Here is a 27,431-nt window from a genome sequence, read left to right as displayed (position 1 = left end):
ATTACTCTGGAGTCCAACAGCTGAAACAGCACTGAATATAAATCCATCTCTGATTTCACCTCACTGTTGTTGTTCTGTTTGTGCTGGTGATTTAGTGACAGAGGAGTGAGTAGGAGTCTTTGGCTGTGGCTTCTCCCTGTTGTCTTTTTAGGTCATTTATCAGCAATAAATTGTAACGCTATTTGTCCACAGAGGGAGTTTTACTCCCATTTGTGTCTGAAACTTGACCCATAAGGTGATTAAATGCTGTTTTTGGCCACACAGTCTGCACAAATATGCACACTTGTATACGCGCACACACATACAGGCATACCTCGGCAGACGCACCACTGGTGATTTTAGATCAAGTTTGTGTGTGTAGCTCGCCCACTGGCTTCTAAAAAATCTGAGTGAGACAGATTGGGACCAAGACAACACTTTATCCAGCGTTAATCACCCAACAAGTTAGCAAAAACACATATGAGAGCGGGCATTGTATTCACTCTCACCAGACTGTGTCACGTCTGTGGTGGTGCATCATAAAATACAATTGCTCTCTTGATATTTGTGAGGTCAATGGCCTATAGTCACATTTTTCTTTTAAGTGATCATTCAGTTTCTTTCTCGTAAAGTAACATGCTCTAGAGTCTGATTGTGGGAAGTCAGAGTGAATAATAACGAAACTAATGCTCTCATCTTAAATTGTATCTGTTTATCAGCCACAGGAAGTGAATTAAGGGAGAAATTCCCAAAAGCTACAGAACTCGACGTTAATCAGATTTGTAAAGTTTAGTGTGTAGTCACAGAGGACTAACTTGGGGGTAGATTGTGTTAAATAGTGTTACTGTTACATGCAGTGAAAGAATAATATTGATCATAATGCTGAGAAACAGAGGCATAAGCACACCTTCAGCTGACAGAACGATCGATGAAGCCGTTAACAGCTGCAGGATTATTTCTTGGTCGGGAGCAGTAACACGCCGGAGTCTTTTGTCACTGTGAGGTTGCCAGGCAACCAGAGGAGACTCCAGGAATTACTTCTCCCAGTCGAGAAATCGGGCACATATCCCAAGTACAATTAAAGAAAGATATACCCTGTAATTATAAATAATTTGTGAGGTTGAGAGGAAGGTGTTTTTTGTAACCTTAGGACAGAGGTTATCTTTGGCATAGTTTCCAAAATGTCAAATGTTCTTTTAAGATGATAATCAGTGTGGCTTTGGCTGTCCTGACCCTGTTGTGTGAGTAGGTGCCAAAGGGTAAACAGGCTTTAAAGTAGTCACAGCAGGACACCGCTAAATCTGTTTAATTAGGCCTGAAGGGGAAAAATAATAGGAAGAGGCATTCATCTGAATAGAAATATCTGGCGAAAAAGTAGATATTTACACGTTTTGCACAACAAAGGGTGTTTGGATATAGTGGATAAATTGAATTGAGTATGTACCTTGTCCTCCTCCTCCTCTCTGATCTGTTCCAGGGGAGTGTGGATTAAAAAAGGTCAGAGTGTGGAGGTCAGCCAAGGAACCTGAGGTCAAAAGTCAGAGGCAAGAAAGACCTCTGCATATCAATTGACTGCTGTCCTACACACACAAACACACACACACACACACACACACACACACACACACACACACACACACACACACACACACACACACACACACACACACACACACACACACTTTGCCAAAGAAATGAGGGCTTGATGAAATGCTCTATTTTTTACCAGAAAACCCTGTTTCAAATCAGTTGTATTTTCTAAAACCCACAACAAAGCCAAAGAAGGAAATATTACATGCACAGAGTGACGAAAAACTACTATGGCTACATAATGTGTTGTTGATTTTATCAGCAATGTCTCTCCAGACTACCTACATAAGGGTTGGATCAACATTGAATCAGAGGCGTGTGCACCGTGTGCTCTGTTTTTTAAGGATGTTATATTTGTTCGAGAGTCTCGGGTGGGTTTGTTATCGACTGTGACCATTTATTACAACGTTTGAACCTTGTTAAACTATGCATTCAGAGTTTGTCCTTGGTGTGTGCGTGTATGGCCAACTTGTTTTTGTTGTATTGGTGTGTGTGTAGCACCAAATCACTGTAGCTGCACACTCATTTTGATTTAAAACAATATTCTTAAAAGGATGAGCAGGATATGGTGGCACTGTTTATCGTTGTGCAGTAGTCTTCAAGGATTATTATAAACAATTAGACTTTAAATACACAGAAACAGTACAAATTGATTCTGATGCTCATAGATCAGAAGATGTCCATCGATTGGGAGGGAGAACATGCAAAGGAATTATAGCTAACACAACATGATAGCACTGTATAAATACTATTATTTCATATTTTCCATCAATATGCTTGTCATTAATTTCATGCACAAAACATATTGTTAAATGGCGGTATTTACTGGATGAGTTTGAATGATGATGCAGCTACTTTTCAACTATAATCTTTTTTTATTCTCTTTTTTACAGAGCACCTCCACCATTCCTGAGACAGAAAAAGCTGGTGAGTCCTCGCTGTTTGTTTGTTTTTGGTCATTCTTACGTGTTCAGTTAACTCACTGACCTTGTGATTCAAAATAATAGGTTGCGTTTTGTTTGATTTCTTGTGTTGGAAAAAAAGTGTTTGCCTGCGTTTGATCTGGTCTGGTGTCATGTGAAGAGATTCCAAGGCACAATTTCTGATTGATAATCTTGTCCGGTGTTCACAACATGGTGCAAGAGAGGAAGGAGGGAGGGAGGGACTGAGTGGAGGAGGACCGGCTCTGTTTCTATGAGACACTGGATGCGAATGTAGATAAGATCCTAGACTCATCTACAAAACCATCAAGCCAGTCGCCTTTCTAAGATAAGAGCCAGACTGGATGTCGTGAATGATACCAAGAACTTTTGACCTTTTATATATTTACGTTTTGCCCTCATGTCTTACTTACCGTCCTGATGAGATGTTTCTATGATCAAAAAGATATTCTGGTTTAGAAAGCAACTAAGAATAGACATCTAAAATCCAAAGATATTTAACTCTATCCAAATACACACCCTCGCACACATGCCTTTTTCTTGTGACTGGTCTTGTGCAGTATTTGTTATGCCTACAATTATCAATCCTCATCTGACTTCCTCCCGATTAAACGCCTTCAAAGTATTACCCTGCAATATAATTACTTTGCAAAGCTCGCCGTCATCATCTTTGCACACTTATAATGGGAATCGATCTTAAGAACAAACTCTATGGTTAGTGACTGGCCCCTCCGTCCTGGCTCCGACCTCTCCGTCAGCAGTCTGCCGCTAACGCACAGGGTCATCAGGAAACCATGGATGGGCAGACCTACTTTCAGACAGCCAGCAGGGGAGCAGTGTTCATTAAACACCCCCCCCCCGTGTCGTCGGTCCGCTAGTAAGCAATACCAGAGAGGTGGTTTCGTCCTGGGGACGAGGCTTTCATATCCCCCCCCCCCTGTCTCAAAGCCTGCTGGGAGTCCTCACTCACTCTCGCTCACTCTAATTACCGGCCCTTGCTGAAAACCTTTCATGGGAAGAAGCTGTCAGTATGTTTGTTCTTGTGTGTGTGTGTGTGTGTGTGTGTGTGTGTGTGTGTGTGTGTGTGTGTGTGTGTGTGTGTGTGTGTGTGTGTGTGTGTGTGTGTGTGTGTGTGTGTGTGTGTGGGTGGGTGTGGGTGTGTGTGTGTGCGTGTGTGTGTGTATATGATCACTACCTTTTGGCGAAAGGCCCACTCTGAATTTTTTTTACAAGGAGGCTTAAGCTTGCAAAAGCGCACAGTGCCAACTTCAAAGGGGTCAAACGTCCTTGGTCATCTTTCTTCATTTAAATCAGTCTGACTTCCTGGAAGCAAGTTATGTAACCTCCATCTCTGGATCCGTGTGATGGAACCCAGGACTCTGGAGGAGGGGGGACGGGGGCTACGATTTTCCGAGTTGGCGAAGTTTTGGGGGACTTGACGGAGCACAAAGCCCAGTGTTCATTGTGACACTTCAAAGCCCCCTCTGTATCTCCACCATTTAACCCTCCGGGAATGACACATTTGTGACAGTGTTACATCACACACCATGCCCTCAAGGCTCCCGCCGCACTGCCATGAAAGACACCTCATTCATGGTTAATTTTACTATCTCTGTGACAACAGAAGCACACCAGTGATCAACAAGAAGTTTCCACAGCTCAGGCTTTGTAATGGCTCAGTTGATTACCTCCCCGCGGCACTGGGTGTACCTTGGTGAGCGGTCAGTGTCACGGCTTCCCTGTGCACAAAGAGGATGTGCAGTAACAACTGACAAGCTGTTGTTTAGATGTGTTCTTTATGGAGCTCCAGTGATGCTGCATAGTCTGAGCCTTGTGCTCCAAGGGGCATGCAGAGTGCAACGGCACTGGAATGGCAATGACATAACTTATACCATCCTACCTACCATCTGGAGACCATTATGACCGTCATGCAGAGTTGTTGCATGACGGCCCTTCTCATCGGTTGGGCATGGTCTCGGAGATCATGCGTGTGACGTAAGGAGAGATATTGTGACTTAGTCAAAATCTAAAAGCACTGAACTAGGATTTAAAGAAAGCCCAAAAGAAATCTACTCTGTGCTGTCTGAACCCTATTATAATCTTTTTACATGAATTTTTTTCATCTGACTTTTTTTTTTGTAGTTTTAAATGATGAATGGTATTGTCTGTTCATACATTATGAACATGATTTTTTAAATATTTTTTACAGATTTTTCACTAGCTAGGCATCTCAATATCTCCCTCCTGGAGTCTATTGTGAAATATGCTATTCATATTGAGGAAACAGATGGACAATGGAGAAATCCATTAGGCAAAAGTGGAAACTAATATCTACTTTGTTTCGTACAAAAAAGGTTTGAGAAAGACAAAGACTACATAATACATTCAGTTTAGTGTCCCTTTAGTATGCACATTTACTGTAGTCTGTTGGCTGATTTATATAGCGGTGAGTGGTGTTTTACAAAAAAGCCAAGACTGCAAATCATCCAGTGCTTATCTTCAGAGGCAGCTTGTTTAGCTCTGTGACCTCACATCCTCTAATCCAGGAAGTTAACAGGTTTACCTTGTATGAGTGAAGGACAGAGAAGGTTAGATTAAGAGGCAAGAGAGTAAAGAGGTTCATATCATATTGAAATGCTCTCCTCTGTGGTAGATAAAATACAAGGTTGCCTTTGGACATTTACCATCTTTTTAGTATTGGTTGAGTTTATTTGATAGTGCTCTCCTTGTTTTTCACTGTGCATTGATCCTACATTTTCTCACTTATTTACTACCAAACAATTTAGCCATTGGTTCACTTCTGCTCCTCTCATTGAGCAGGTGAACTGCAGGGTGGTTGTTTGTTTAAAGGGTACATTTTAAGACTGGATGAATGGGATGAAAGCAGCCACTGTGAAGTGAGTGTTTAATAGTGTCTCCCTTATAACCTAGACATGTAGGTTGAGTTAGGTAATCAACCGATTCCTACTTGTTAATATCATCAACATCAAAGTCATAATTACAACTGGGAAGATTTTTCTCTATGTGTCCAAATTGGAAAATAAAAAGATTTTTGTTCAAAATAATTTAGGGAAAATTTAACAGACATGGTGCTAAATTGACAGAGTACCTCTTTTTCCCTTTACACAACCAACTATTGAGTTGGCCAATGCCGTGAACACCTATATACCTATAATTCTACATGATGTGAAATTCTGTTTTGTTATATGTGAACATACGTATCAGCTCAGTGACTGATGATTCTTATTGAACATAGTTCTGAAAAAAAAAAAGTTTTATGTTTCCACACCGCTAATTTAGAAACGATTGTTCTCCTAGTTAAAGCTGTTTTGAGGGTTCTTAAGCTCCTATTTCAGAGTGAATACTCTCACATCACAAGAGGAACCACGAATGACGTGAAGTGTATGGTGATTGGTCAAACACATGAGCCACCGCAGCACCGGCAACCACCATTTTTAAAAATCAGTTAGCCACGAAAACAAAAAACAACATAAAACAAAATGTAAGAAAACACGGACGAAGAAGGCGGAAGAGCCACGGCTGAGCGAGATGACTGGAGGGAGATCGCAGCTAGAATGGTATTTCTTTTTTTTCTCCTTCATTATGGCTGCAGAGGTTAGAGGCACCATGCCTCGCCTTCCTGATCTAAATATAAACCAGTGGGAATACATATAATGAACACAATGATGGGCTTCCAATCAGCAGCAGCGTTCAGCCTGACCTTTTACCTGGACTCTCAGCCTCGTAGTCTACAGCACTCGCCTGGGTTGTAGGTAGAGGAAAGGATAACTAAGGAAAGGGGAAGTGGTTTAGCACCCTCAGTGGAATCCTGTAGGGGAGGAGTGCTCTAAGTCCTGGGAGTCAGTGGTTCCTGTGAATAACTTGTCTCATTATTTCTGTCTGTCTGCCTCCCCTTTTTCTTTCCTTCTCTCTTTTATCCCTCATTTCCCTTCTAGTCACCATCCTTCCCTTCTTGGAAATCCAGTGACAAATACATGTTACTGGTATTTAAAGTTGATTATTTTTGTTACGATAATCAAAATGACGCCTTGTCGGAGTATTGACATCTGGGGATTCCAGTATGTATCATCTTATTATTATGCACTTTGAAAAATCCCCTCGGCTGGTGTATCCACTTGACCGTTGCTCACCTTTCAAGAAAATAAAACCACCCTAAGGGAAATAGTTTGCACTTTCACTTTTAAAGTTCAACATTTTGGAAAATACTCGTATTCATATTTGCTTTCTTTTCTTTTTGAGAGCTTGATCAGGAAGTTGAATATCACTAACAATGAAGGTAGAGCCAGCCGTTGATTAGCTTAGCGTAGCAAAAAACTGGAAAAAGGTAAACGGCTGGCCTGCCTCTGTCCAAAGCAAAGAAGAAATGCCTACCAGCACCTAATTTGCTTAATGAACACATCTTGATTGTTAAATCCATAAACAAACCGAAATGTAGAAGATATGGTGCTAGTCACGCTAGCTGTATCCCCTTCCTACCAGTCTTTATGCTAAGCTAAGACAATCATCTGCTGGCTCTAGCTTCATATTTATCTGACATAGATGAAAGTGAAAATACAATTCTTTAAAAAACAAGAGTATTTTTTACCATTTATTTAATATGAAAATATGAATACAAATTGATACAGAGAAGTGATTGTGAGGAACAATTGCTATATCTGACAGACTTAGTTACCAGGATAAACAACTAACAAAGTCCTCTCAGTACAGATGGTCTCTGAGAATCCCTTTTAATCCACAGATCTTGTGATTGATCTTAAGACTCTTACAGTCCTCAACATATTACCACACCAATTCCTACTTAATTCAGATAACGTCACAGTGAAATCAGCCTTAGCGTTCATACTAAATCACTTGCTTTCATCATTTGTTACCCGTGCTACTTTCTCCTTGTTTATACCACGCAGCAACACGCCCTTTGAGGACATTGCTCTCATTTGAGAAGGTGCTTTGACGGATGTAATGAAGCTCCCTTAGCCTGGAGCCGAGTCAATAAAAGCTCATGACTGATGTTTTATTTTTTATTTTTTTTGTTACTTAGTCCTGCTCTTTGATTGTGGTTTTAGCCCACTTTTTGCCCCCCCCCTCCATGCACAGTACAGGAGTTGCTGTGCTTGTGCAAGGTCACATTCCTGGCCTCCCCCGTCAGTCTACTCCAGCCTCAACACCTCCCCCCCATACAGCCCCTCCTCCTCTCCACTCCCATTTGACACACTTCCTGTGTGGAGTCTGGAACTGTACTGTAACATGTTGGAGTTCATTCCTTTTATATTTCACACCTCCTACTCGGCTGTAAATACATTTACAGGTGTGATTCAGCTGGTCACCCTTGGAATCAAATAATGATGTGTTGTTATGCTTGATGTCATACATGGATATACTTGATATTTTGGAGTTTGAAAATTGTTTGGTTGTGGGCCTCTGGGCATTCAGACTTCATGTTAACATATCTTGAACATGAATGTCTCTCTTGCTCAAAAGATACATTTCCTCAGACTGTAAAGAAAAATCATCTCCGTCGTATCACAGATCTACTTGAATGAAAGTTTACAAACCTCTTGTCTACTTTGTGAGTTTTGAGACTTCTTTGTTTGAGAATCCATCTCCCTAGCTATGGTGCTTTGAACAGGAAACCAGTGCATAAAGGGGAATTTACAACAGGAAGTCAGCCTGCTGAACTGCTGAACAAAAGTCTCCCCCATTCCAAAGAGAGAAGCCTTAAGAGGGCTTGTGTCATTCTCACTTCAGCTTTATTTTTCAGCAGATTGGTATGTGTTTCATCACCTAAGGTGCATCATATATTACTTTTTATAGTAAAATAGACCTGGTCAGTGAGTTACTGTGTGTACTGTAGACCATGGATCTTAAATTAATTCAATTTTAGGTTCCATCTGCAAGATCATTTTCCTTACCTTGTCTGTTATACAGTGGAATATGTTTTCATCTAAATTTGGTGGAAAAAAGGTAATGGCCCACGGATTGGATAGTAATTATAAACATTTTTGGTAGAGATCCAGATCCTGTGAGGATCTGGGACTGTTTTTGCAAGGATTTCTTGAAGATGCGGAATACAGAAATTAGAGCATACATGTTGCCTCCACATGACTCTCAACATGGAGACAGCTGACAGTGCTTAGTGCAAACAATGCCAACAGTGCTGACGAATCTAGTAGTGTTTACCTGTTACCTACCCGCTTATGCTACTTTCTCTCTGAGTTTTTCACCTTTATCGGCAGATAAGAAATCACATTTTGGATGAATCTTAAAAACCTATAACTTCATTCCATATAAACTGCAGTAAAAGTTGGTCCAGGTGGTGTCACTCAAATAAATGAGGGGACTGTATTTAAAAAATATGAGCAAAAACTCAATTATTTTGTGGTTATAGGATATTTAAAATGTTTGTTAGCTATCAGGTATCCCTTTAAGTCCTTTATTTTCACTTGGGATGAGGAAACAATGCATTTATTATGTTTATTATGGCATTTTTTTCAATGCCAACATTTTAAACATGATCTTTTTCTACAATATCTGTGCAACTGTAGTATGGTTATGGGGCAAACTTTACTTGCAGGTCTGCTACAGGCTACATGCAAATTCTCCACACAGACCTTCCTCACACACTGTTACCTGCGGCAGCACTGAAAGTTGGCACAGGATTTAAATTGTGAAAAATACTTATTTGGCCTGTGCAAATATAAATACATGGAGGTTTTGACCAGCATTATTTTTGCTGTATTTAGCTACAGAATACTTTTTCCCTTCTCCAAATAAGAAGGAAGAACATGCATTGGTCCCTCCTTACTCTAGTGATTATCATTTTAACTGACCTAAACCTATGCTTCATCTGAAGTGACCCAGTAAGTACTTTTCTCTGTAACCAGGGGATTTTAAAGCTTAGTTTATACTCGCCCTAATCACGACCAGTGCCTGGTGAGCGTAGGCCCCGCGACTGGTTGCAGTGCTTGGTGGTTACCTCTGAATCTTTGTAACTGGGCGTGCGCGATAACGTGACTTTCACAAAAAAGTTCACTGATAAAAACAGTATTTACATGTGTAGGGAGTATACAAAGTAGGCCAGTTTTGTTTTTGGATGCTTTAGAAACAGGAGGTGACTTCATTTGAGTTTATATTTTGCCAGCCAAATAAATTGGTTACAGGATATTTTGTTTCTATATAATGCATGTAATACTTAACTTGTTTCTTGACAGGGCTTGTACAGAGACAATACAGTAGTACATGACTAAGATATATGAGTTTACAGATAACTACAATCCCTCCTCGTCATTGTGGAGATTGGTTTATTGCCGGTTATACCTACAGCCTTTGGGCATATCTTTAGGTTACACTTGTTGACTTTTTGATTCCTCACAGTTCATTTTGTGAGCAGGCTCTGTCACTCCCTGTCTGGTTTATTCCCCTTGTCTGGGTGAGAGATTGTCTAGTGATCATGTGGGAGATGTGGATTGTTTGCATAAGTAATACATGAGATATTAGTGTTTTTGATTTGATCTTGAGGTGCCTGGTATCTCACTGAAAGCATTATTTTTAGTTCTTGAATTAGCCGCCGCGCACACATACACGAGGTGCGAAGGTATCAGATAGTCAGAGTGGAGTCTTTAAAAGTAGGGCAGACAGTCAGGGTGAGGGAGTGTATGTTTGATAGCAGAGTAAGACCTCAAGCAGATGGTCACATCAAAGGGACTCGCACACAATTACAGTCACACTCGGGCACACCCACATATACATGCTTCAGCATACAGACACATTTTTGGCCGTGCTGTAAAGAGCACGGTGCATTGTTTTTCACAGACGTTTTGATAGTAGACTCTCACACACTGTTTATGTACACCGTTTGAAGTCCACCCAGATCCACCCCTCCCCGCCTTCGTTTTCACCTCCCCTGTATTCATTTCTAGGCCAGTATGTTGGCAGGTAACCCTCTCCTGCCTCTGTTCTGTAGCGTCAGATGTAGGTACACACTCTTGGCACGCCGCACACATGTTTGACAGAGGGGGCATTTGACAAGACTCTGCTTCCTGAGGTATGAGAACTCCATTGTTTTTACCTCTCCACCCCCATTCCTCCACCCTTCAGGACATTTTCCCTCATATCCAGGTTACAGTCTGTGTGTTGCCCCCCTTATCACAGGTATACCAGAGAGACCGAGAGGGAAAGTACACTGATATGTTGTTGTGATACGAGTACTGACCCAGATGGTTTGCATTTGCGTGTCTTGGAGCACACAAACACTCACACGCATGCATGAAAGCCTTAATGCCATTCAGATGTCACGTTAGGCCAACAGGTGTGTGAACAGCGATACTAAAGAGGTGATAGGATGTTTGTTTTTCTGTATCCCACCCTAATCCTCATTTACAACATTGATAAGGAGCTTGTTTCCAAATTGCAGAAGTGCCGACTAAACTGCTGTGAAAAAAGCAAAGACGCGGGAAGCCTTATCAGTCAATGCAAACCTTGGAAGACCATAAAGTCAATTGGCCGCGATGAGCACAATGCTATCAGCAGGCTGCAATAAGCCAATGCTGGGTACATTACCTTCACTCGCTGGAGCAATCAGCACGATTGGCTGACTTTCTCTAGTGTGAGCTTAGGGTGGAATGTAATGGAGGGTAATCTGAATAGTAGCTCATAGTACTCACAACTACACGCACATACAAACTCAGAAACTAACTTGCCATATAAACACATGAATGATATAATGATTATATTATATTATACAAAAACTAATACTAGTCTTACACCTAATGCAAGATGTTAGCAAAATTAGCAAATGAATGCAAATGAATTCATCTTCTGAAAAGCCACAGTGTAGGCTATACAGCAGATCCTAAAGTTGCTGTTTTTCACCCGGTACGTAGCCAATGACTAAGCTTCTCCACAGACCCCAGAGAGCTGCCCTTGCCTAATAGAAGCTAAATCAGCATTATCCGATTAACTCAGCAGCAGTCTAAGTAGTGGATTCCATTGTGTTGTTTTTGTCCATTTCAGTAGCTTATGTTTGTTACATAAGGTTTACAGAACAAATCTGTTTCTCAAGTAACTAATGGGATGCACTTGTGTTTTCTGGGATCCGTTCAATTGTCCTGCAGTGTTGTCTGAGTGACCTCTTCATCATATCACTTCTTGCCTGTTGGTTTCAGTTTTGTGAGGTCTTAATGAACAAGGACAGATGGATCTTCATAACAAGCAGGCTGCCTGGGCAATGTGTTATATAACTGGCATTGATGCTCTCTGTGTCTAGACAGGGTAGGGCAGGTGTAAACAGAGTGGATGAGAGGGAGAAGGTGACAGAAAGGAGAGGCAAAAAAATAAAGAGATGAAGGAAAATTAAAAAGATAGGGAGGGGGGATTGAAGATGGCAGTCGTGAATCTAAACCACTCCGATATTCACATAGAGTGCTGGAGCTTGTGTCAGAAAGCACTTACTCACACTTACACACATATATTTATACACACACACACACACACACACACACACACTGGCAGAATAGAATATGAGAGCATTGCAGCACCGGCTGGATGTGTCCCAGCAGTTACTGCACTGATGCTCACTGCAGCAGACGGGAGTGTTCAGTCCAGACTGGAGCAGAACAGAGTGAGGGAGAGAGAAGGAGGCAGAACCCAGCCCAGTACAGAGGACAGGACAGAGCCAGTTAGATAGAGAAACTAGTCACGATTGAATGCTTAAACATAGATATTGCCCAAGCTTAAAAAAATAGGAGCAGTGGAAAGAGGCGGGATTAAGATGGCGAAGAATAATCGATCTGATAAGTGACAGGAGCTGGTTGAAGGTCTGACTTAGGTACATTTGGGTGGATGCTAAACGGCATGTCTCGCTCTATGAGGCTGCTGCTGCTGCAGCGGTCCTTCAGTGACCACATCAGGTCCTCCACCACCAAAGCCCTCGACAGGCTGAGCAAGCCCGCTAGAGAGAGCCGACTAGCAGGTGAGTGACGCAGGCAGCGACTGACACAGCAGCTGTATGTATGTTTATAGTTGTACAGTACATGCACATGTTTCTTTGCCTCTGTTTTGTATATGACCGTGTGCATACGCATATGATTTGTTCAAGAACATGCAGTTGTAGTTTACTCCAAGAACATGGGGTTTCAGAGTATTTAACAAGATAGACAACTGGGTGGGGAGACTGCATTGTCATTATCTCAGAGAGAAGACGGGATACGCTGCAGGGCTTCTAGTTTATTTGATTAACAGATCAATAGATAGCATTTTTTGGATGTGTGGGGATGCTGCAGCTCTGGGAAACAGACACTAGTTCAGATGTTTCTTTGGGCATTTTTTTAGATGATCATTGTCAGGTTTGTGTCATATTTAGGTTTTCTTATGCTCTATGTGAAGCCTTTTTGTGTCGTTGCATGTACATGGATACATTTCTGTGCAGGACTCTTACCTGCATCCACTACAGCGGCTGGAAAACTGGGTTTTGCCCATGTATAACTGATGAGCTTCTTTTACACACACACACAGGACAGAGTGCATTAGAATAGACTTCCAACTCCCTGGCAAGCTTGCTTTTAAATAATACAGGTAGTCCTCTATCATATAAGAGCAGCAGCAAAGAAAATGGATTAACGGCGCTGCTCTTAAGGAATGTTGGCCTCAGATGCCTAATATCATCTGCAGGTTCAGGGTGCTTCAAAGTGTTTTTAAGAGAGGTGTGATCATCTTGAAAGGTCACGAGTGACATGACATTAGGCTGCATCTTGTTTAAAATCTCTGAGCTTTCAAGCTCTTTTCAAAAAAGGTAACCCGGCTTCCCACAGCATCCAGAGGTCAGCGCCCTGTGGCCTGAGCTCTCCATTGAAGTAGAAAAGCACCAGGTGATAAATATCCTCCAGGATGTTTCAGGCTGTTGCTACATAGCCCTCTGTCACACATGAAAGAGGAAAGAGTAGAGAAATGTGTCAGAGAATTATGACAGGGTCTAATTACAGCTCTCCTGTCGCTAATTTCACTTCTTTTCATTTTGCCCTCCTTCTTTACAATCTAGGAAGAATGTTGGCTTTAACAGGAAATGCATGTGTAAACCCTTATGACTGTGTGTGAATTCATGCATGTGTGTTCCCGGCCATAAAGTGCAGGAACACAGTGTACTGTACTAAGAGAGCGGTATATGATCTTAGTCAGCGTGTTTGTGTCCATATGCCATAAACCGTTGTTAAAACCAAATCATGGAAAGCTTCTAGTGTTGAAGTTGCCTTCAATTTTATGTCTTATCCTTTAAGAAATTATCCTGACTACTTAATAATCCAAACTGTATTTCATATATGGCTGTAACAATATTTTATGCCATTTGAGAATACACCATTTTGACATATTTGATATAGTAGTAGTAGCACCCTGTGAAAACAATTCCAGACCTTTCTGATGGCCAAATGGTCTTGAGCCGCCTTGCAAAAAATCAACTAGGATTTTATATACTATTTACTAAAACACATGACGTTGACATTAATGCGGCATGTGATCCTAGATGACGCATGTGCATTAGCTAATAACAGGCTCTCAGGGACTGCATGTCAGCATCACCCATCCTGAAACCCAATAGCTTTGTTGACGTTTCCAACCCGTGTCATCCTCATGATCACATCACATATTTAAGCATGTTTACAGCTGAAGGGGAAAACGCTGAGTTTATCCACTGAGAAAACCCAGCTATCACTCACAGTCTTTGTGCACACTTTCTATTGGAGACGTTATCAAAAAGATCACTGCTTTGTCAGACGGTTGTCCTCCGGAGCCCCTTTAAATCACCCCCCCATTCATGACCGACCTTGAGGCAGTGAAGGTGTATGAATGGAACTTTGAAGGGGCCTGAAGCTTTGAGCGGACCTCTTTTTCTGATCCCCTCCTTTAGGCCAAAGGTATGAAAATTCCAACAAGACAGTAACAGATACTACACCACTGAGGCTGCACAGAAGTGTGGACTTCCAGCCTTTTCATCAGCTCATGATTAATAGCTCTGAGAGTTCAGGTTTACCATAGAAAAAGTTACTCTCATGCTGCAAACAGTAAAGCCTCCTAGACTTGTCTTGTTCGGTGGTTCATCTCACCTGCTAGATTTAATGTTTCACGACCTTCGAAACGATAAATAAAGTGTACTATTGATTCGTAGGAGGTAGGGACATTTTGACTCCCTAAAGCCCAAGAAGAAGCGGACAGAGTCTGGAATGAGTGGCATGCCTTTTGGTAGGTCAAAGGGCATCTTGAATCAGGGCAGATAGCTAGACAGAAAGAGGGCAACAAACGAATCTATCATCATACCTGCCTGCCAAACGTTCCCCTTAGTCCATTCATTAAGGACTCAAATCACGTCGTTAAGTTTTATGTCAAACAGATTTCAGATAAGGACTGAGCTGTAGATTGTAATTGCCAAGATAAGCAGGTTAATCCAAAAATATAAAGATTGTACAAAGAATCAATTATAAGACCCCAAAACGCTGAAATGAATTGCTCTCTTCAGGCAGTTACTCATTTCCATGATATAAGATGAATAGGTTGTTAATGAATGCAAAGGTTTGAGCAATAATAAACCGAATTGGAAAATCAGTAGGAAAAGACCAATGAGCAGCGCTGAGCAATTACTGCTCAATTAATTATGTCAACACTTTAACCTTCCTCGTAACGTTTCCCAGCGGACACGTACGTGTTTACTCACCATTCGGCCTTTGCACTAAAAGGTGACCGGGATATTGTGTAACAGTCTCTTTAAATGGCATGTATAATGGAGTGCCACTTCTGTAGGATTATGCTGTGATGTAATCTTGAATTGCATCAAGGTGAAGGTTATTTCTGCTCTGTATCCACCACTGTTGGCTGGTTACCTGAGAGGCCTAATTAGTTTATTATGCCTCTTATAATGCTACTAAAGCTATTGCTATTGCATAACACCCAGAGATTTGTTAATCAATCCATTTTCCAAGTGCATGTGACCGGAGGTAATAGGCCTATTAGGTTGGTTAATTTCATTTTGGCTTGGAATGTTGAGTTGGATTGTGTAATCTTTTGCTCAACGAAGATACAAATCTTATTTTTGTTTCCATTGTCTCATTCAATGACAAAAGCCGTAGTCACCAAAGTTATGGAAATGTTCATTGGCTTAAGGATTTGCCACCTCTGCCATCAGTGTATACGTGTGTGTGTTTGTGTGTGTGTGTGTGTGTGTGTGTGTGTGTGTGTGTGTGTGTGTGTGTGTGTGTGTGTGTGTGTGTGTGTGTGTGTGTGTGTGTGTGTGTGTGTGTGTGTGTGTGTGTGTGTGATGGGGTGAAGGATAACATGTAGTGTACAGCACTATGAGTGGTTGAAAGACTAGAACAAAAAATCTTACTGGTTGAGCAATTTGTAAGAAAGTAAAAAATGTCAAAGACATCTTTCAGGGTTTATAAAGGACTTTGTGTGCACCTTTATCACCAAAAGCCAAAAAACAGCCACAGACTGCCTGTGTGCTAAGTCTTGGTGGAGCCATAATTTACTGCCAAAATGAATACCAAATTGGCACTCCCAGCTACGCCTCTCCATTCAGCTTGGCAAGCACAGGCGGGTCCCTTTTAAAAGCACTAAATGATTACACGAGCACTTGTAGACAAAAAACCTGCCTCATACCAGTTGAAATATGGCCAAAGTGGTTTGGATGAAAATGACCCACTAAACAACCTCCTGACATTTCCATCCATAGAGCCCTCTGTGCCCAGAAGAAGGATACGTCATGCACTGGTTTGGTCAAGGGTTTTTAAACATATGCCTAAGACATCACTATAAAACCTGTACTGCAGCTGGTAGAGACATGTAGGTCATAAAATACTCTTTTGTCTCGGGTTTCTTTCAACCTGGACCCTAATTTCTAAAACAAGCACTTTTTGTGAATGTAAATGCAGGGCTAGCTTTCCCCCGTAGGATTACCCAGCAGCCCATTAGCGGATACAGTCTACAGCATTCTCCCTCAATAATGAACCATTTTCTGAAATTGTCGCCCTTTTTAGCAGATGGCACAGGTTGAAAAATACAGAGGTTACCATTTAAGTAAATAAATAAACAGGTCTAATCTAAAATATATTTGCTATACCCTGAGTGCCAGTGTTTGAGTGCGAGTGTGTCCCCACTTGTGCGTGACTGTGTTATTGTTAAGTGGCAACCAGGCTTTTGTAGTGGGGCTTAAGTGTAGGCCAGTGGGAGGTCCATAGACATGTTCCGGTCTACTCAAGCCTCAGCCTTCTGTTAAACCACACAGATGTCCCGGGCCTATTGTGGCCCTACAGGACTCTACAGGGACCCAGCGGGGCCATTTCACGCCTCAAGGACGTCCAAAGAGGAAGTCAGAAAGGGTGCACCACTGTGACATCAGTGGAGATCTCTTTGAATGAAAACGCAACAGGCAACCATGTAACAAATTAGCTTCAACAAGATACTTTCACCCCAGGAATGAGCTGAGCCATTAAAGTTTAATCAGGGATTTAGATTGAAAACATGAGGAGTAACAGCAGTTAAACACAAATATGAATTGTTTGAATCTCTGGTTGAATTAGTTCTGTATATTTCACAACCATTTCAACTTTTGGGATCAAACTACACATTATATGACGTGGCTCTTTTTATATAACCTCCACTTTAAACAACCGTGGCTGCCTTGCTTTGCTATTGAGCTGTTTGATGGGTTGTGGCATTAGACATTTGTGGTATTCGTAACAATTAAAGCGTTTGTGGTTTTTGCTCCCAACATGTGTTTCAGCCCTGGTTAGATCGTTGTAAATTCTCACAGCACATCTCTGTTCCTTAGAAACACACTTTTACCATCTACATCATGACGTCAAAGTGGGAAAGTGAGACCACAACACTCCAGTAATCGTCTAATCTTTTCTAGGCCTCTTTCATTTTCCACTTCAGATCTGCTTATAATGTTTTAACCATGTGGTCGTTCCATTGGCCGAATTTGACCACCTTAAGTCACTCAGCCTGCGACCAATTCTCTAGTTGCCACCTCACGTTTCAGTATGCCTTCTGAATCCCTTCACATTTAGGTCATACTGCTCATTTTGTGTGTCTATAAATAGCACCTCCTTATTATTTCATCAAGGGAGATGAACTGCTCCACTCTCTACTTTTGTGCCAGCATCCCATCTCAGTCAAGAGGATGTGAAAAAGTAGGCCAGCAGTTTTTCCTATCATCTTTATTTGTGCCTGAGATTTTCATCAAGCCCATGGGCGTTTGAAGCGTGCCACACTTTGACTACTCATGGGTGTGTGAGTGATTCAGAGCATACCTTAAATCATGCACAGACTCTTTTACTGTGTAAGCATCCGTACGTGTGCACTATGAGATTACAGTCGAGTTCGACTAGACATGACTTTTGGACATGTGCCAGGGACATTCTGTATTTTATGTTCACTACCTCATCACCTTTTCTATCTCGGTATGCTTTTATATTTGTTTTGCATTTTTTTACCCATCACTTGACTTAAAAAAAAAACCTGTCAGTCAAAGGTTTGTCTTGTGGTTCCCCTCAGGAAGGAAGAAAATTCAAGACTTTAAAAATACATAATGCATACTTTAGAAAAAATGAAATGCACTCTATGAAGCACGAAATTGATTCTTAACTCTGGGCAAAGTATTTTAACTGAACTCTACCAACCATAGGCTGTATGTAAGTAGTGGATGTAGTCACTGTAAAGTCAACCATTGGTTTTTAATCTATGGTTTTGAAGCCTCAGTTTCAGCAAAGCATCCTCCAGGTCTGAAAAGCTAAACCAATGTGGAAGGTCCTTCAACTTGCATTCTTTCTAATAGTTGTTTTTTGGCCACTCTGTTGTCTAATGTTGACATACAAGAGCACTTGCTCAGTGTCCACTGCATAGCATAGGAAAAAGGAAGATGGTGGAAACTAGGTGAACATAAATAATGTGCTTTCTAATTCATGAAATGTCTTCACACATCAAAAGTGAATAGGAATTAAGGACTATCTACAACTTTATAGAAGAGATTTTTTTATGATCTAAATTCACTGTGGGCATCAGGCACATTTAAGTCAAAAGGCAGAAGTTAAAGAAAGACCACTGAGTTGTATTCTTCTTATAGGTGTAAAGTTGTAAGGGTGTTCATCCAGAAGCATTCTCTCTTCAATAGAGAACGTTCTCTGTTTCACATTCCTATTTTTTCAACTCAAATTCACTGTAGATCTTGATTTCAGCCCTCCCCTTAAACGTTGCTGTTCTGAGGCAGATGTCTCAGAAGACATTTATGAAACTTCCCTCTGACAGGGCCTGGCTGCAAGCCCGTGCATAATGCAGCCTCTGGCCCGAGCCCTCCATGGACTGTATCGGAGAACGCGCCAACACAAGCAACGACGGCGGTGGCTCTGGCTTGGCCCGTTTCCATGACATAACTTGGGTAGGACCAAGTATAACACTTTTGTAGCACAGCGCTACAAAACGTGTCTTTGGGATAATTAAAGGCATTCATTTATACGATTAAAATTCTACAGTAGGTGTTTGCAATACTATTAGTTATTAAATAAAAAAAAAAATCCACAAGGTTTAGTATGTTATGCATGTTTAGAATCCCTAGGCGTTTGTGCAGGATAGACACCGCTCCACCTGACCCGATCATAACTAAGGAGCTGGAAGTATTAAAGAGTTCAAATTGTGTACTCTGCATACATCTAAGTGTAAGGATATCTCTTCTATCAGTTTAATCTCTAGCGGTTAAGAAAAACAACAAATATCTTAAACCCAAAATTGAAAAACCCCAAAACAAGTAAATAATCGAATAGTCAAATATTCGGGTCCAGCCCTACAAATCAGCTCTTTCCTGAGACATGTGCACTCCAAATATTTCTTCTGTCTTTTTAGCAACACATGATTTTGGTCAGTCGATGAAAACTATTGTGAGCATTCTTTTAAGCAATAGCTGTCTTAGTTGCCTTGTTTCTGTCAAAAGGTTTTGGAACTTTTATTGTTGAATTAATCTTTTTTTAAACTATATTTCACTAAATAATATTTCACTAGAAATGACATGATTTGTTTTGTTTCATTTGGTAACACCAACATGTAAAGACTCAACTAGCTATTAATTCACAGTGTATGAGACTGCAGTTTAGTTCAGCCAGTGTATGAGTGATGTGAGGCTTTAGCCTGCTTCATCTTTAGCAGAAATGTAATTAGATGCTACGTTAACCACAGCCTATATCAACATAACAAATAGGGCTAAATAAACTTTTGATAAAGGATAAACGTTATATATCTCACTGTTTGGAAGGTCAAATGTATTCAGTGTAATACATTATCACATTATTGTTTTGTGTCTATATATTTGAATGCAGGAACCACAGTATGGATATAGACTCTGTATCATTTCTGCTCCAGTGGGTTTGTGTTAGTGAAACATATTGTCCTTTCCCAGTTTATTAGGCTTGGCGAGGTTACTGACGGTCCTGCTGTCAGATGTGCCTGGTAGTCACTTAACTTGACATGTCGGTGTGTGAGGGTGAACACTTAAGATATTTATGATTGAATTAGAGACCTCTAACACTGTTCCTGTTCAGTGATTTAAAGCCCTCTTGTTTCTGCCCCTGCGCTCTCACAAGGCCGCTTGTTTCGAGAACTTTGGAATGTTTTCCTAAACCCAGTGACTCCGGGAAGCTCAAGCCAAACTTGTTTACTTTGCTTGTTCTACCACGCTCCCTCTCCTTCAGCTTTTTCTCACTTTCCCTTTTTAACACATGAACTCACTGAATGCATCGTTTTACCCTCCCATCATAAGACTCCTCTCTATCTTATCAATCATCCTGCAATCTCTGTTTTGTTCTGTCTTTAGTGAAAGTCTGAACCTTGAAGAGATGTTAGCTCCAGGGAGCAGCTCGCGAGCTTGCTACATAATTGCCGTGTCATTCATCTTTTTGCATGAGACAGCGTTACAGCAAATAACGATAATTTGGTTTTCTTTATTATTGAGATGTTTCTTTTTTTGGTATTGTTTATAGAGAGAGCAGTGTTATGACCCATAGAAAAGCCAGATCTGAGCCTTCAGCGTTATGTGCATGTAGCTGCACCTGGTTCGTGAGCAGAATCCTAATCTGTTTATTCTTTGATTCGCCCTAATCATCGCTCAAGTGGGACGTCTACCACTTTTCAGCAAGAACCACAAGTAGCCCACTTGAAGCACGCTCTTGACTTCTCATTGTCCCATTTGCTGCCAATGCTTTTTACTCTGCAGCTGGAAGGTGATGCGGTTATTCAGCACAGAACTTGGGCAAACACTCGGCTCCCTCACGGAATCATCCAGTTAAAACTGAGCTGGAACAATGAGACTGCTATTTCAAGTGCCCATTGACATTGCGCGGAGATGAGGAGCAGGGTCTCTCGTGGAGCCGACACTGAGAGAACTCCTGATTTGGCAAAGCGCTGGATTCCCAAAGTAGTGTGCACAAATATTTGCACACATTGTGGAATTCGCTCCTGCCTCGGCACTCGAGAATGTCTGATTTCACAGCGCAGGCTTTCAGGGCCGTCCACTCCTACACCTTTCCTCCGTCCGTCAGCAGAAATGATGTGAGTGCTGTTTGGGGGCAGAGCTGCTTTGTTGGCAGAGTCTTTATATCCCTGAGTCACTGTGTGTGATTCGCTTTCCCACCTTTAATCAATACTACTGATTGGTTGTGCTGTGTTTGGAGAAAGTCATGGGCTGTCAATGAGAGAACGAAGGAGGGAGAAGTCAATTGATGGAATGGAGTGGAGAAAGAATTAGAGAGAAAATATCAAGGGGATCAACTGCTCATGCGTGATTTGGAAACATCTACAAAAAGTTATGGCTTTGGCACAATAAAAGGATATAAAAGCACAATCGTGTCTTTACTCCATAAATACAGGGTTTCATCACCAGCACATTGTCAGTGGTGTCAGTTTGGTCAGATGATGGTTTAATGGTGTGCAGCTATTTGTGGTTTGACAATTGCTTGAGTCTAAACAAATATGAGATATAGGGAGGGAGGCCACTAATCACAATTAGAAAAAGCATTGTAGGATTTGCCAAAAAAAAAAAAAAAAGATTTGGTGTTCTTATAAAGTTGGGTGCACGTAATGAGTATGCATTCATGTGTATCGGGACCTTAACTGAAATTGCTGATAACACATAACGGCATATGATGAATATCCACTTGGAATTTCAAGATGAGGAATCTACTAGGATGTGAAACATTATGAGTGTGTGACACATCCATCCATCTTCACCTGTGTTGTATGATGGAAGATGAGAGGTTGAGGACTTGGAAGACTTGTGATGTGAGACAAGAGGAAGATGGTGGCATGACGACTCGTCACTGGTCATTAGTTGTAAATCAGCCACATTCCAGAAGAATCTCTTCCAGATGGCTTCTTACTACAAGTTTTAGTGCCCCATTAAAATGGTCTCATTTCTGGCGACTTAACTGCCTCTTGGGGTGCCTGATCGCATGGTATGTTGTTTGTTTACTCTCTAGTGGGCCTTCATTTCCTGTGTGTCTGCTGCTTTTTGTGGCTCTAGCAGGTCTCAGTCGGTTAGCCATCTTTAATTTACTCAGTCAATCTGGAGGGGATTTTCAACTAATCCTGTGGTTTTGGTGGTTTTTTTGACCCATCAAATGCCGTTGATTGGGGGGCACTTTCTTACAGTTATGTAGCAATGAGTCAGGATGGAGTCCTTTGTTTTGGCTGTTCTGTGGAACGAGACCAAGAATTAATCGGAATGAGACTGATCTCAAAATCAGAGTGAATGAAAACACATCCAACATAGAGGACATGACCCAGATGCACTGATTACTGGGAAGAGGAAAAGAGATACGGCCGTTTGGGGGAGTTCTTTCTTCTTTTCCAGATTCAGAAACTGATAAAAAACGTATGTATTTGGTGTAATCTCAAGTTTGGCTATCTTGGCTTAATTGTTGTGTGTCTTATGGGGTCAAAATACCATAATCACGATACAATGGGCATCCAGGAGGGTTTGTGTGTTTGTGTATCTCAAAAGTTGTCGAGATATTTTGGTCTAGATCAGAGCTATGGATAACTAGGGGACAGACTGTAATGTCATCCATAGAGCTTTGTCACTAGCCTGGGTAACTATGATAAACACCGGCTGTATCAAAATAGAAATGTGACTGAGGGTAGGAGAGATATGAGTGAGCAGATATGCCAATTGGGAAGGGAAGTGATTATAGATTGATTTCAACAATCCAGACTGGCATTCAGCTAACATACCACCTCCACCTCATGTCTGACCGGGCTTTTATTCTGGTCATACTGGAAAGTGACTGGTATTTTTTATTCATGAGGAGGTTGACAGCCGCCCTGGGTCCTCAGGCAAATACATTTTCCCTTTTGCCATCTCCTTCTTCTTTACAATCTGCATTTGTCATAGTGTTAGGGTGGACTTGATGATCTCTGACAGTTGAGACTATATTACAGACAAAAGCAGCTCTGCTAAGTGGACCATTTCCAAAGTGAGCCCTTTAACCTACTCTGTCCTCCAAGCATTTGTTAGATCTGATAAAAGAATGTTGTCAATGTTATGGTTATGGCTTGCGGCTGTTTTCTCAGATTTGAATGTGCTATTTGGACAAAACTGTCATTGTCAATAAAATGAGATAGTTACCAAAATGAGAGCCATTCCGAGAATAGTCTGATCATCAATAAATAAGAATTTGGTTAGAGGTCAGTTTAAGCACAAAAATGCTTAAACTGTTCTGGTGAGCTTCTGAGGAAGCCCCTTCCTCTTTGAAAGCCTTCTCTCAAAGGAAAAGTTGTGTCAGGGCAACATTTTGATCATTGACTTCCATCAAATGGCATAAAGTTCATCCAGTGCTGTGTCAACTTTATAAAATCTGTTTGCAACCTTTGAGCAACTCGAGATGAGTATTTCCTATTTCATGGAGTCATGAGATGAGTGACTGGTCTGGTGCTGACATGCCCAAACTTCTTTTTGTGTCTTGGTCCCTGCTCATCACAACCGAGACCTCCAAGGAGCTTAAACATACTCTCTCCTTAGACTGAGCGTCCACTTAATGTCCCTTGCTCCCTCTGATCGAGGGGTGTTGCCTGTGACCTTTCACCTTGTAGTCACTCAGGGATCGTAACCCCTTTGCCACCATGAATGGATGAACACAAGGCCACTGGCTGAGTGTTGTCACCCTCCGTGTCCAGGCCAACCTCCACTTTAACACCCTACAGCTGGTAATAATACAAGCACCGGAGCGCTTAGCGTTAGCATGTTGGATAAGTGGCACTTTGACAGCTTAATGTCTTTATGTGTGTGTGTGTGTGTGTGTGTGTGTGTGTGTGTGTGTGTGTGTGTGTGTGTGTGTGTGTGTGTGTGTGTGTGTGTGTGTGTGTGTGTGTGTGTGTGTGTGTGTGTGTGTGTGTGTGTGTGTGTGTGTGTGTGTGTGTGTGTTCGTGGTTGAGGTGAGGGTCAGTGAACATATCCAGCATTTCTTAGACTAAATAACCCTGATAGGCCACAAAGTGGCCATCTGCTAACAATATTTTTCATTTGTAAAACAAAGCAGCAGGTTGGTAATGCTCTCAACAAGGCATTTTAGGAATGTTTTGAAAATGAGGGTTTGTTTGATTTAGCCTGAGGTGACGTTGGACCTCCAGTTCTTTTCTAACAGAGATTTCTGTGTGCGCTGTCCCTTTCTCAATAGCTTTCATTTGAAACTTAATGATTGGTTAACATGTTGTTTTTCTCTCCTTGCTTGTCTTTCATCAGAGTCAATATAGCTGTCATGTGAACCACTTGAGTGGCTCTTACCAAAATGCATGTCTGAAGTCTCATGAGCATGACAGATTTTAGGATCGAGTTCAAAACATGCTGTTGAATAAATCCAGAACACAGTCCACAGTAACCCAGCAGCCTCTTCTCTTTAGTTGCTTGTCCCGTGCTTGCCTCATTGCCTTTTAGCCATTAGTACTAAAAGCCAGGAAGCAAAGGGAAGTTTTGTCTTGTTTTTTATGGTTCCTAAGGCCAGAAACATTTTCTTCTTCAGAGAATTATGTGGTTTGATCTCCTTGTGGTCATACAGTCAAAACACAAGTATAAGAAGGACTCTGAGAAAAGAAATCATTGTTGTTTGTAACTCACAATAGCATCATATGATTTTGATGGATGGTTGGCTATGAAATTGTGTACAGGCATTGATGGATCCGAAATCCAATTAGAAAGCTACCATAAGGTTTACATTTTTGTACAATTACAACTTTTGGATGGATTGCTATGAAATTTGGTGGAGATGTTTCACCTGGATTTCCCCTTGCGCCACAATTAGGTCATACTGAAGACGTTCCCATCAACCTCAGTTGTACTTTGTGTTTAGCGCCAATTATGAAATATTAGTATGCTAACACACTGAAATGAGATGATTAACATGCTAAAAATCATATCTGATTTGTTATACCCATGTTTCAGCATCTTAACATTGCCATTGTGAGCATACTGTTAGCAAGATGATGTTAGCGTTTTGCTCAAAGCACCATTGTGTCTAATTAAAACCTCACAGAGCTGCTAGACTAGACATAGACTCTGTCGTCTTACTGTTTAAAAAAAAAGTTGAGAAAAAATGATGCATTGTTGTCTGTATACGCACATGTCTGACTGCCAACACTGCTGCCTTTCTTAACGTTGGGATCATGCTTTAGCTCGCTCCCAGTGAAATTGACTGCCTTAAGATATCACATCTGCTATCAGGGGCACTTTAACATTATAGTGGTCTGGACCATTGCTCCTCATCACATCCAATACTAACATATTATTTATTCTCATGCATGTTGATTTGGACCATAAAACCTTAGATAGTAACATTACCAATAGTGTTTTCCTGCATTTATGCTTGTGTCTCTCCTGTTTTAAGTTTCCTGTCCACTCCTATTCATTCGTTCTCTGGAAAGTTGGGAAGACTCCATATGCCCAATCTGTTGGGCATATGGAGGTTCTGTCACTGCTGCCAACCTGCAGCTGCACAGTATTAGTCCCCCTGTTACTCCGGAGTTGAGCTATCATCCCCCAGGGGCCGATGAGGAGAGGAGGGATGAGGGAGGAGTCACAGGTCTGACTGCGGCTCCTGTTCATCACCCAGAGTCCCTGCCCTAAAACACACCAGTGCCGACCATTAGCTCCTAAAGTAAATAAACCAAATGTGTCTATGTGTAGGACACGAGTGAACGAGTGGGTGAAAGAGGGTTCAGGCCATCAGGGCTCATCACAAAAGTGTTAAAGTGTGTTTAAGCGACAGGAGAAAAATGAATGCAGACATTTAAGGTGATATACAATTATAACTGATGCCTAGGGGAGGAAACACACTGAAGAAAACAGAAATTGAATACAAAATTCGTGAAACTAATGAATACCTCAAAGAGAGTTATTTTATCTGGCCATTAAAGTGTTTGACCCTGAGTCCTAGTTATCATCAATATGTAAAAGACTATTCATAACAAGTTTCTGTCCACTGCATACCTACAGGGATGCTGCCTTCACCTTACACAGCTAAACACATACACCGACTTCCTTCTGTTTATTTCTATTTGGCTAAATACACCAGATTACTGAGATTCCTGCGCAGTGGATTTGGGTCAGTTGTGCATAAAGATAAATATTTAGAAGTTCCAACTGAAGTGAAACCCTTCATAATCATATCAAAAACCTTCCATGTTGGTTGATGCTTACAGAAGGCTGCTTCTCCCTGAATCTCCTTTATCCCTGCATGTGCGAGGCATTTGTCTTGTGAGTGTCACGTCAATCTCTACTTTAGTAGTTCAAGGTTGTCACATGAGGAATGAGTCAATATTCACAGGCTGATGTCCGTCTTCCTACTGCGAATTGTAGGACGGAAAAGTGCTCGCATACATATTTTTTACTTATCGGAAGAGTAAACCAGCAATCATTTGAAGTGCAGCAGCAATGGTTGTTTTTGTCATTATGTAATTAATTTCATGCACTTGTCATATTTTTGGTTTTCACTCGGATTTGTCATGCTTTGTCTGGACTCTATCTCACATCTCTTTGATCTGCAGTAGCACTATCTCTCATCTTATCTTCTGAGAAACGACACAGGAGCTGGAAGAAATCACTCTGACATTCAAACATGCTCGATGCACTTTTGCAAAGGAGCCTCCGGATCAGTGATAATCTCCCGACTGAACCTGGTTTGTGTTTGTCATGACAGTCTAGATGTCTGCGTGGTTTGTCATGTGGCTCGCTAGAGGTCAGGGTTCAAAGGGTGTCACGGGTCAGGGCAGGGAAGACTAAAGCATCAACTTCCTGCCTTACTCACTGGCTGATTCTGCAAAGAGGAAGCACGGACATATGGTGCTTTGGAATTTGGTCTTCGCTCCACATGTCTAGGACTCAATGACTAAAGTCAAAAACAGGAAAGAAAATAGAAAAGGGAAGATTCACTTTCTATTATCAACGGTGTTACTGGGCACCTCAGTATGGACGTGCATATGCAGAACACACAACTATATATTTCAAAGATAGTAAGATACCACTCACACAAACCGATACACAGCAGACATGCAACCACAAACACGCTCATGCTTCAATTATTTCACACCGGTGTCAACTGTCTAACATCCATCCACCCGCACCTTGTAACTCATTCATACACAGACAACCCGCCACAATATTGCTGCAGGGCTCGTCATCTCATTGCAGCTTAAAATCTAGCACCCAGGGCCCCATGATTCATTGCTGCTGAAAGGAAGCTGGCATAAGTTTGGCACCAATGCCAACTCTACGAGCCAAATGTCAAGTCTGTCTTGGAAGAATACGTCAACCCCAAAATTACCATTTGTATATCAATTACTCAACCAGTGTAACCTTGATTTCTTGAAGAACACTTTGTCTTT

The 27,431-nt window shown here is 41.4% G+C and overlaps 1 protein-coding gene across 2 annotated transcripts in view; it reads left to right on the top strand.

The window, feature by feature from the left end:
- Window positions 1–27,431, top strand: part of dlc1 (DLC1 Rho GTPase activating protein) — a 78,351-nt gene that overhangs the window by 18,735 nt on the left and 32,185 nt on the right. For both annotated transcript variants that reach the window (XM_054603895.1, XM_054603896.1), the window contains exon 4: window positions 2,463–2,496. In XM_054603895.1, the coding sequence (XP_054459870.1) occupies window positions 2,463–2,496 (34 nt within the window). The remainder of the gene's footprint in view (window positions 1–2,462; window positions 2,497–27,431) is intronic.

Source organism: Anoplopoma fimbria, chromosome 9 (genome assembly GCF_027596085.1).
Source record: "Anoplopoma fimbria isolate UVic2021 breed Golden Eagle Sablefish chromosome 9, Afim_UVic_2022, whole genome shotgun sequence".
NCBI lineage: Eukaryota > Metazoa > Chordata > Actinopteri > Perciformes > Anoplopomatidae > Anoplopoma > Anoplopoma fimbria.
The sequence above is the reverse complement of the archived record's forward strand: the minus strand, read 5'-3'. Positions and strand labels throughout refer to the sequence as shown.